The sequence below is a fragment of the Cornus florida genome, unplaced genomic scaffold (assembly GCF_030987335.1).
Source record: "Cornus florida cultivar Cherokee Brave unplaced genomic scaffold, ASM3098733v1 CherokeeBrave_3.0.0_Hap2_Chr11, whole genome shotgun sequence".
Lineage (NCBI taxonomy): Eukaryota > Viridiplantae > Streptophyta > Magnoliopsida > Cornales > Cornaceae > Cornus > Cornus florida.
In genome coordinates, this window is record NW_026775581.1 from 106,833,894 (window position 1) to 106,846,198 (window position 12,305).

General features: G+C 30.4%; 1 protein-coding gene across 1 annotated transcript; it reads left to right on the forward strand.

Moving 5' to 3' along the window:
• Positions 1 to 6,579: 6,579 nt before the first annotated feature.
• Positions 6,580 to 12,215, forward strand: LOC132286939 (O-fucosyltransferase 36-like). Its single transcript, XM_059789380.1, has 3 exons — positions 6,580 to 8,083; positions 8,675 to 8,924; positions 11,665 to 12,215. Exons 1-3 carry the CDS (start codon positions 6,774 to 6,776, stop codon positions 11,839 to 11,841), a joined length of 1,737 nt encoding a protein of 578 aa, XP_059645363.1. The 5' UTR covers positions 6,580 to 6,773; the 3' UTR covers positions 11,842 to 12,215.
• The last annotated feature ends 90 nt before the right edge of the window (positions 12,216 to 12,305 follow it).

The window sequence follows — 12,305 nt, forward strand, 5'->3', positions numbered from 1 at the left end:
CTGACCTACATGGTCAGACGTTCTTCCAAAAGGTTCTAGCGTTCTTCTAAAAGGTTCAAGCGTTCTTTCAAAAAGGTTCTGACCCACATGGTCAGGCGTTCTTCCAGAAGGTTCAAGCGTTCTTCCAAAAGGTTCTGACTTACATGGTCAGACGTTCTTCCAGAAGGTTCAAGCATTCTTCTAAAAGGTTATGACCTACATGGTCAGGCGTTCTTCCAGAAAGTTCAAGCATTCTTCCAAAAGGTTCTGACCTACATGGTCAGGCGTTCTTCCAAAAGGTTCAAGCGTTCTTCCAAAAGGTTCTAGCATTCTTCCAAAAAGTTTTTGACCTACATGGTCAGGCGTTCTTCCAGAAGGTTCTAACCTACGTGGTCAGGCATTCTTCCAAAAGGTTCAAGCGTTCTTCCAAAAAGTTCTAACGTTCTGACTTCCGAATGACGGAAAAGAAGGCAACCATTTGCCGAACAACAAAACAGAAACAAGAAATCAGCCGAACGACAAAACAGTAAGCACGTTTAAGGCAACCTTAAAGCTATGCATGCCTTCCAAATGATCCAAAACAAGTTTAAAAACATACTTGTGTGAACTTTAAAACTTATGGCCCTTGGCCTCATGTCATACATACAAAATAGGCATCTTCAGGTGTTCTTAGATATACATTACACATCAAGGAAGCCATCTTAGCTTCTAAAATACCATACATCCATGGTATGCAAAATATATCATCCAAAAGTAACTAAACAAGTGCATGTTCTATATAACAAAATTTCTCCAAGTAGTCAAGCAAGCCTAAGAGTGTTGTGCATCCCACAATAATACTTCTTTACCTAAAAAATAACTTAGTAACTTTGGGGTGAGTAAACAAGTTTACTCGTAGGGAATGAGCATACATAGGTCTATCTTTATACAAAGTTTGCAATTCAATATAATTTAATCCATGCTATTTAAATGACATCAAAACTTTCAACAAGGCAGAATGAGATGAAATTTCACAAGGTTATCAACTAAGAATTTAAAGTACGAAATCAAACCAAAGTGAATACTTGGATATCGCCCGGACTAAAAGCGTACTCTTGGGATCACTTTAGGGCTATTAACCCATGGGTACCTTCCCCTAGTGCGCACTATAGTGTAAGGAGCTCTCTATCTCCCGTACTAGAACCAAGTCCTAGCCAAGTTAAGTTCTTGATAATATCCTAAGTTTCCAAAATCAACAAGTTGAGCAACAAGTCATGATATGTGATAAAAATACAATAAAAGCTTCATGAATTGCATGACTAAATCATTAGATCAATAAAATAGAAATTAAGTAGACTAACTAATCAATTTCTCTAGATTTCAAGAATTGTCCAAATGATTCCAATTTAATATATAACATGGAGTAAGTCATGGCCATGTCATGCATCAAGTCTAAAATGGGTTATATGCAAGTTACAATTAATCATTAATTTTTCAAATTGGTATAAGACATGCATACAACTTATACATCACTATAAATACAATTAATTCACTTAGATAATAAACTAGAACACCCCCTACCTCAATAGAGAATTGTATCTCTATAACCCAAGGCAACCAAGCTTAAAAATGGAAAACCAAATAAGGGTTTTGTAGAGGATAGTGAGAGGAAGTAAAAGTATTACTAGCTTAAAGGTCTAAGGTGAGTGGAAGGAGGCCAAAATGAAGTCAAAAGCTCTAAGCTAAGCTTTTCCTTCAATGGAGGCTATGTTCGGATAAGAGTAAAGGGAATGAAAATGAGATCAAATGAAAGTAGTGGGTGGAGGATCTAATATTCCTCCAAGGTGTTCTTACACTACCTCTCACTCATACACAATGCAAGACTTAATTTGGTGCCTACATTTGTCACCAATCCATGGCTTCTTCCTAGGGTTAATCCTAAGTCTACACTTGTCAACCATCCAAGCCAACAATTGCACCAATCCTAGGCTAAAAAGTGAGTGAATCTCCACCATCCACATGTCACAAGATAATGCTTCCAAGTGACTCCACCCCAATGCCGACAAGTGGCTCCACGAGAGTGTGACACTTGTCATACTTTTTCAAAAATTACAAAAAAGTCCTTTTTCCAAAATATTTTCTAAATTAAATTACAAAATGGTCCCTAAGATGAAAAATAATCACTTTACATAATTACACTAAAATCCGAAAAGCCAAGAATATTTCCAAGAAATTATGCATCTATACCAATTATAAGAAAAGTAAACATCTAGCATGTTTTTCTACTAAAGTAAAAATACAATTATGTTGGAAATTAAATATCATGATTGCATGTAAGGCCGGAATCAAATCCGAGCACAAGATGTGAGGTAAAGCAAGGAAAAATGATAAACAAGAAAATGACAAAAAAGGTAAAAAGACGAAAAAAGAAAATTATCGAAAAATAAAAAGAAGGAAAATGACCGGGTCATTAAAAGAAATCTAAATAGACAATAATATATTTAAAGAAAGTAAAATAATTTTTTAAAAGAGTTTATATAAAATTCTAACACAAATTACCTATTTATCTATTTATTATGAGTTTTTAAATAAAAGAAAATCTAATTAGACAAGAATTAATATAAAAAATATTTATTAATTGATTTTAAAAATAAAATAATTTACCTAAAACTCTACTACAAATTATTACCTAATAAAATTCATATTGTGTTTCAGTATTTATTTATTAATATATATAAAATATTTATTAAGTTTAAAAAAATATTACCTAATAAAATTCATATTACCTGAAAAATTATTTCAAATTACCTAATAAAATTCAAATTACAAATTACGTAATACTTTTATAAAAGAGTTTTCATAAATTACAAAGTACCTAAAAAAAATTCAAATTACCTAAAGATTTATTTCAAATTACATAATAAAATTCAAATTAAAAATTACCTAGTAAAATTCAAATTATCTAAATATTTATTTCAAAATATAAATAAAAATATTAATTAACTTATATAAAAGGAATTTTTAAAACAGTTTCAATAAAACTTTAACACAAATTACCTATTTATCTATTTATTATGAGTATTTAAATAAAAGGAAATCTAATGAGAAAAAAATTACAAATATAAATTTTTTTTTATTAATTCATATAAAAAATAATATAATTTCTCTAATACTCTACCACAAATTACCTTTTATTATGAGTTTTTTAATAAAAGTAAATCTAATTAGACTATGAAATATTTAAAGAAAAAAAAATAATTTGTCTAAAACTCTACCATAAATTAGTTATTTTATTTTTTATAGAATGATATATTTAAAGAGTTTCTATAAATCCTAACACAAATTATCTATTTATCTATTTATTATGAATTTTTAGTGAAATAAAATCTAATTAGACAAAAAAATATTAATATAAAAATATTTATTAATTGATATAAAAAGAGATTTTAAAAGATTTTCTATAAAACTCTAACACAAATTACTTATTTATCAATTTATTATGTGTTTTTTAGTAAAAGAAAGTCTAATTAAACAAGAATTATTAATATCAAAAATATTTATTAATTGATATAAAAAATAAAATAAATTTTCTAAAACTCTACCACAAATTATCTTTTACTTTGAGTTTTTTAATAAAAGAAAATTTAATTAGAGAATAATTATTAATATAAAAATAAATATTTATTAATTGATATAAAAAGAGTTTTTATAAAACTCTAACACATTTTACTTATTTATCTATTTATTTTGAGTTTTTTTAATAAAAGAAAATCTAATTAGACAATAATATATTTAAAAAACATAAAATAATTTCTATAAAACTCTACAACAAATTAGCTATTTTATTTTCTATAAAACTTTATCACATATAACCTGTATTTATATATTTATTATGAATGTATTTAAATAAAATAAAATAATTTCCATAAAAGTTCACCTTAAATTACCTATTTTATTTTCTTTAAAACTCTATCACATGTAACATATATTGATCTATTTATTATGAGTTTTTTTAATAAAAGGAATCTAATTAAAAAGGATATATTTAAAGAAAATAAAGTATTTTTTTTTAACAAAGTTTTTATAAAACTCTAACACAAATTCTCTATTTATTCATTTATTATGAATTTTTTAATAAAAAAAAATCTAATTGGACAAGAATTATAAATATAAAAAATATTTATGAATTGATATAAAAAATTAAACAATATATATAAAACTCTATCACAAATTACCTTTTATTATGTGCTTTTTAATAATAATAAAAAATCTAATTAGACAAGGATATATTTAAATAAAATAAAATAATTTTTATAAAACTCTTCCTCAAATTAGTTGTTTTATTTTCAATAAAACTTTATCACATTAGACAATGATATATTTAAAGAGTTTCAATTAATTCTAACACAAATTACCTATTTATCGATTTATTATGAGTTTTTTTATGATAGGAAATATAATTAGACGAGAATTATTAATATAAAAATATTTATTAATTGATAGTAAAAGAGATTTTAAAAAAGTTTCTATAAAACTCTAACATAAATTACATATTTTTCAATTTATTATAAGTTTTTTAATCAAAGAAAATCTTATTAGACAAGAATTATTAATATATAAAATATTTATTTATTAATAAAAAAATAAAATAATTTTTCTAAAACTTTATTACCTATAACCTTATATATATATATATATATATATATATATATATATATATGTATATATATATATTTAATGAAAATAAAATATTTTCTATAAAACTCTACCACAAATTACCTATTTTATTTTCTTTAAAACTTTATCACGTATAACATGTATTATTTATTATGAGTTTTTTAATAAAATAAAATATAATTAGACAATGTTATATTTTAAAAAATAATAATAATTTTTAAAAAGAGTTTCTATAAAACCCTAATAAAAATTACCTATTTATTTATTTATTATGAGTTTTTTAATAAAAGAAATTCTAATTAGCCAATAACTATTTATGTAAAAAATAATTATCTTTTATTATGAGTTTTTGAATAAAAGAAAATCTAATTAGACAATGATATATTTAAAGAAAATAAAATAATTTCTATAAAACTCTAACACAAATTACCTATTTTATTTTCAACAAAACTCTATCATATTAGACAATAATATGTTTAAAGAGTTTTTATAAAACTCCAACACAAATAACCTATTTATCTATTTAATATGAGTTTTTTAAGAAAAAAAAAATCTAATTGGACAAGAATTATTAATATAAAAAAATATTTATTTATTGATATAAAAATAGTTTTTAAAAGAGTTCCTATAAAACTCTAACACAAATTATCTATTAATCTATTTATTATGAATTTTTATTAAAATAAAATCTAATTAGATAAGAATTATTAATATAAAAAATATTTATTAATTGATATAAATAATTGTATAATTTTTCTAAAACTCTACCCCAAATTACCTTTTATTATGACATTTTTAATAAAAGAAAATCTAATTAGACAAGAATTATTAATATAAAAAATAATCTATAAAACTCTACCACAAATTAGCTATTTTATTTTCTTTTAATATTTCAGTATTTATTTATTAATATAAAAAATATTTATTAATTGATATAAAATGAATTAAAATAAAAAAGTTTCTGTAGTTAAAATGAATTAAAATAAAAGATTTTAAATCATTATTAAACAACTAAAGAATTGGTAAAATATGTAATAGTTTAATAAAATAATTTACTATATAATAAAATAAGTTACAAAACGTTCATCACGTGCATTGCACGCGCCTTTTCCTAGTGTGTGTGTATATATATATATATATAAACACTTAAATTCTCCTCTTTTCTTTTTTTTAAACACCTAAATTCTTTTTTTTTTTCCTCCCCCGTCACACTAATACAGCAATGCGTGTGTAGATTGAGTATCTATATATAGAAATAACTACTTTTTTTTTTTTTTTTTTTTTTTTTTGTATATATATTTTATATGGATTCATAATAGAGAGATAGATTATCAAAGATTAGATGATATCTATATAGTGAAAAAAAAGAAGATGATATATATATATATATATTAACAAATTAAAAATAAAAAATAAAAAATAATCATAATCATAATCCATTATGAAAATATTATTAATATATACACACATAAAAGGGTTCTTTTGTCTTATAAATTTATATTTTAAATTTCTCATAACGATAAAAAATATTTAATTAAGAGTAATGATAGGTCTTCCGACTTCAATTGTCGACTCCTCGATAATTGATATCGAAAGACCTATCATTTCTCTTTAATTAATTAGCGTGTAATTTTAGGAGTAATAAATAAAGTTAAAAATTTTCACAATGTAATTTACTCAAACATTTAGACACGTCGATGTAATTTATCATTATTTATTAGTGGGGCAGAAAACAAATAAGAAAAATATGAGTCCACGTCCAATTGATGTAAGTTATGAATCAAAAACCTCTCCATGGTCCCCCCGTAAGTTAAAACCACTTGGTACCAACCAAAAAAAAAAATTGGAAATAGTACCCGACATATCACATTTTGGTCGGGGCGGGTTGTGGGGTGGTGGGTCATTGTCTTCCACCGACTATTGCTTCCAAAATAATTCCTTCCCTGAGGCTCAACTGAACCACCTCTCAACTTTCCCAGATCTTATCACACTTCTTCCACTGCCAGTCTCTGTGTTTTAGAGAGAGAAAGAGAGATATACATAGAGAGAGAAACATTCACAGAATCCTCCGCCCCGAGTCCTAACTACTAATGTGCATCGCTTGATTCTCTATCCCTCTCTCTCTACTTCTCTCATCAATGGATAGAGAATCTTCAGACGACGAAGAAGATCGACATAACCTAATCGATCAGAACGAAAGATTACCCAAATCCCCACGAAATCCAACCTTTCACATTGATGAATTCAAGGACAGAATTGCCAATGGTCGAAGTTTTAGCATCCCTCGTTTCAACTTCAATAAGAGGTACCTCTTCGCCATTTTTCTTCCACTCTTCATTGTCATCGTTTATTTCACTACCGATATCAAAAGCATGTTTCAAACGAGTGTTTCCAATGTCAAATTTGATTATTCCATCAATCGAATGCGAGAGTCCGAATTGCGCGCTCTGTATTTATTGAGACAGCAGCAATTGGAGCTTTTCAAGCTCTGGAATCGGACATTTGTGCCTGAATTGAATTCCACATTAGTAAACCCTACGAATTCTACCACCAATAATTCGAATTTGAATCCTCCATTGCATGATCTTGTTTCAACACCTTCCTCATCTGCATTGTCTGAAGATTACAAGTCTGCGTTGCTTAATCAGATTTCACTGAATAAACAAATTCAACAAGTTCTGTTGTCGTCCCACCAATCAGGGGATTCAATGGATTTAGGGAATAATGCTACGGATCCTAGTTTAGAAGGTCATGGTGGTCTGGATAGGTGTCGAAAGGTTGATCATTCGTCCGAGAGGAGAACAATTGAGTGGAAGCCGAGATCGAATAAATACTTGTTTGCAATTTGTCTGTCAGGCCAAATGTCGAACCATTTGATTTGTTTAGAGAAGCACATGTTCTTTGCGGCTTTACTCAACCGCATTTTAGTGATTCCGAGCCCCAAAATTGATTACCAGTATCACCGTGTGTTGGATATTGATCACATAAATAAATGCTTGGGAAGAAAAGTTGTTGTGACATTTGAAGAGTTTGCGGATTCTAGAAAGAACCATATACACATAGACCGGTTTATATGTTATTTTTCATCACCTGATCCTTGTTATACGGACGGTGATCATCTTAAGAAGCTGAAGTCATTGGGGATCTCAATGAATAAGCTTGAGAGTGCTTGGGTTGAGGATACCCACAAGCCAAAGAAAAGGACAGTTCAAGATGTCTTGGCAAAGTTTTCTTCTGATGATGATGTTATTGCGATTGGAGATGTCTTCTTTGCTGCTGTGGAGCAAGAATGGGTGATGCAGCCAGGTGGACCTATAGCCCACAAATGCAAGACCCTGATTGAGCCAAGCCATATTATTATGATTACTGCACAGCGTTTCATTCAAACTTTCTTGGGAGAAAAGTTCATTGCTCTTCATTTCCGGCGACATGGATTCTTGAAGTTTTGGTATGTCTTTCTTTCCTGTTATTTCCTACCTCAATATTCAAAAAAACTTAAGTTGTAATGTCTCATGATTAACATTTTGGAAGCATGCAAGAACTAGTTATGGAGTAAAATAGTAGTTTCATAATATTTGGCTTGTAATCCTTGTATTTGTAATACTTCCTTTGTTGGGTATAAAGCTTTTCTAAATTGTTGAACTAAGTGTATTGCAACAAGGGCCGATTAGCATATTTGAAGCCAATGGAAACTGTGAACCCATTCACCTGCTAGTAACTTGCAATGTGTTATGTGTATCTTCACCATTGATAGTCCTCTTTCTCTGCTTTTATGTGATGGTATATCTCATGGTAACTTTATCTGTGGTGTAATGCAATAGCTGTTTCATGGACCAAATAATTCAAATCGGCTTGTCAAATAAATCCATCGTTGTACTTAAAATAAGGCATATTTCACCTACTTCGTATCAGCTTATTAGGCACCTTTATTAGTGCCTAGTATGTGTGCTTCTTCACAGATAAAACTCTCTGCCTATCCATGCTCATAAAACTTTGTTTTCACAATGCCTCTCTGACAATTCTTTTTTTAATTTTCCAGTAATGCTAAAAAACCAAGTTGCTTTTTCCCCATTCCTCAAATTGCGGAGTGCATTACTCGGGTGGTGGAAAGGGCCAATACACCAGTTGTTTATCTTTCAACGGATGCTGCAGAAAGTGAAACCAATTTACTTCAGTCGCTAATTATGTTAAATGGGAAGATTGTACCACTTGTTAAGCGACCAGCTCGTAATTCAGCTGAAAAATGGGATGCTTTGCTATACAGACATGGCATCGAGGGAGATTCACAGGTCAGTGTACTTTCTTTTTTATTTTTCTTTTTCTTTTTTTGACTTTTATTAGTTAATTTTTAGGTCCTGGTGAGAGGTGGAGCTGTTACCTATGACAGTTTTATATTTAGCTTTATCGTTGATGAGTCTCATAAGTACAAGATATATGATGAACATACAATCAGTTGATTTTTCTCCTGGAATTTTTCATGAATGCTGTTTCCTTGTTATTTGTCTGGTTTGGTTATGGTTAGAAGAAATCTAGAATGCACCTCATGCCATCTATTTTATATAACATTCTTTTATAAGTACCACATGGAACACCCATGATCAACTGTGACTCAAAACCACTTCCCTCCCTTCTTTATCCTCCCTTTAGGAGTAGGAGATACAACTCAAGCTAAAAGCTCATTAGCAAAATATTTTATGCTAGCATTTTACCCCTTTGTATGCAAAATATTAGGCTCATTTTAAATGGACCTTTAAATTGATGCAGAACCTATTATAGTGGTATGAGAAAGTTTGAATATAATGATTTCATTTGTTTAGTAACACCCCCCCCCCCCCCCCCCCCCCCCCCCCTCCTCCTCCTCCCACTCCCAGAGTACATGTTTCTTCTTTTGGCTGCAAATAAAATTCCAAAGTAAAATCTTGGGTTGCTGATTATTGTAAAAAATTGGTTTTGATACATCCTAGATACTTCAATTCTATTGTATGGATGTGGTCCATCAATGTGAGTGTAAAGAACAGGATGCTGTCTTTGCAACTTTGTCTAACTTCCACACAAGTGCAGGAGCCTCCAATTCTTGCATCTGTTTCTAAAAGATGAAGTTTTAGCCAACCATTTGGATTTCTAACTCAATAAATTTTCTTCTTTGGTAAAGAAATTCCTTTATGATGGAGCTTGCCTTTGGTCAAGTCCGAAGAAGTATTTATTTGTTCCTTTGTAGTTTGAAGCTATGTAAAAGTAGAAAATGCCTTTACATGTGTGTAATAGCACATAGTATTTAATTTTTGTAAGATTAGACATGGTAATCATACCTAGTCCTTCAGGAGAAACTGAAATACTCCAAACTACCTTATTTTTTTCATTGCTTTGAACATGATACCAAATGTGTAAACCAAGCAAACTTAGAGGCTTTCCTATGATTGTTGCTTGATGAATACATGCTAATCTTTGATAGTCATATCGTTACATTGGTTAGGAGCTTTATACATCATTATAATTTTGTAAGAGGCAATTATCCATTGTGGTCCTTTTAATCCACCGTGCTTGGATAATACAATCAGTAGAAGTTTTCTTTAATGTGTTAGTGGAAATCAGTGGAACGGTGTAAGATGTAAGTGCTGGTTGAGAAATCACTACTTGCGTTGCCATTGACCTCTTTAACGTGTTAGTGGAAATTAGCGGAACAGTGTAGGATGTAAGAGCTGGCTGAGCAATCTCTAATCTGCCAGTTAAAGTTTTTGTTTGGTATCTGCATATCAGAAAGCGTGATGCTGGAGACTTGGACAGCAATCAATAGAGTTGTTTGAAGGATGTCCAATCTGTGAATTGTAGGCACGATTGTCGATGAAACACTGTGTCCTTTGCTCTGGTGATTCATGGGAGGACAAAATAGATTCCGCGATCGCTCGTGTCTCGGTTTTTGTTAAGTAGCTGGAAAGGTGGGGTGAGTTCATTAGTTTAGCCATAGGTGATGGTTGGTTTAGTCATAGGATAAATGTAGCCCAATGAATAAGTAAGGATTTAAAAATAAAAATATAAAGCATACTATTAGTAGTATTATGATATGTTTATATTATGGTGTTAGTATTTCTGACATTGCACTTGTTTATATATATATATATATATATATATAGAAAAGTACTGCACTTGTATATTTAAAGTTCATTTCCAGTCACACTAGCCATCGGTACTTGCAACTGAATTCAGGTATCATGGAATCTTTATCATGTGGTTATATTATCATAAAGCTATATGGGGTGGTTTTCCTGATTATACTGAAACATTACCTTTATACTTTGGTTCTATGTGCTTACTGTCGAATTTGTGTGTCTTTCTGACATTATAGCTTTTATAAAACCCACTACATATTGAAGATGCAGTGTGTGCACATTCGAGAGTGTGTGGGTGTGAGTCTTGGCGGTAATGGTATACATTGTGCTTGTAGTTCCAAATGATAGGCTGATCTTTATAGTGACTCGATGCTTATTCAGATTATGTTTTGGGGGTGCATCTTGTGGGTCAACATCTCAAAACACAAACTTTTAAATTGTGCCATCTCAAATGCACATTGAGAATGGCACAACCCGAGTTTATGGTCTGATATAATAGTTGTTGAATCAAGAAAGCAAGATAGATGAATGGTTTAACCTGACAATGAGGAAAAAAAGACTGACAAGTAAATAATTGTTTTCGGATACTGAAATGATGTATTGTTGAAAGATCTCCTAATAGTGTGTGTGTGTGTGTGTTCCTCTGCCCCCGCCATCTTCAGAATTGTACCCTTATAGGCTGCTAACAGAAGCCCCTCTAGTGCATAGGGAAAATGAATAATAATATAACATTCATACGCATAAAATGGCATTTTTCAGAAGTGCACATGCCTCACTTCTCCCTCTTCATCCATTTACTTCATAAAATTATGCATTCTGGGAATTATTGGTTATTAATCTTCATTTTTTTCCTATTGGAGATTGTTATCATCTATCGTTATCATCAGTTATTCTTACAGTGATTTCACTTTTCATCTTGAAGGTGGAAGCTATGCTGGATAAGACAATATGTGCCATGTCTTCCGTGTTCATTGGAACCTCTGGATCCACTTTCACTGATGACATTCTGCGGTTACGGAAGGACTGGGGTTCAGCATCACTTTGTGATGAATACACCTGCCAGGGTGAACTGCCAAATTTTATCGCAGAAGAGGAATGAAGAAGGAACACGGAGACCATTAGTTGATCTGCTGGCCGCTAGGAAATTTTCGCTTCCTTGTCCTTTGTTCACCTTTCATCCCCGAATAGTCCAGTAAAGATGGTTGGTTTGGTCTAATTTCTGATGACATGTACCCTAGTGTATTATAGTAGCCTTTCTGTCCTGCTTAGAATTTGTTTTGTATACTTCATTTTTTCAGCGCATGGTCGAGTGTTTATTTGTTAGACAGACCTGGTCTTTGTGAATTTAGCCTCTCTGTCCTCGCTTTGCAAGCGCACACAGACACACACATATATTCTAAGTGGAATCGTTTCTTGGGATGTAAGACGAGTTGTCAACTAGTTTAATAGTTTGGATCCTTATTTTCTTGGGAAGATTGTATTGTGAATAGAAAATTAAATTGTGATGGAAAATACAAGTGATAGAATGGACCGAGGGAGACATTGATAGGATTACAGCAACCA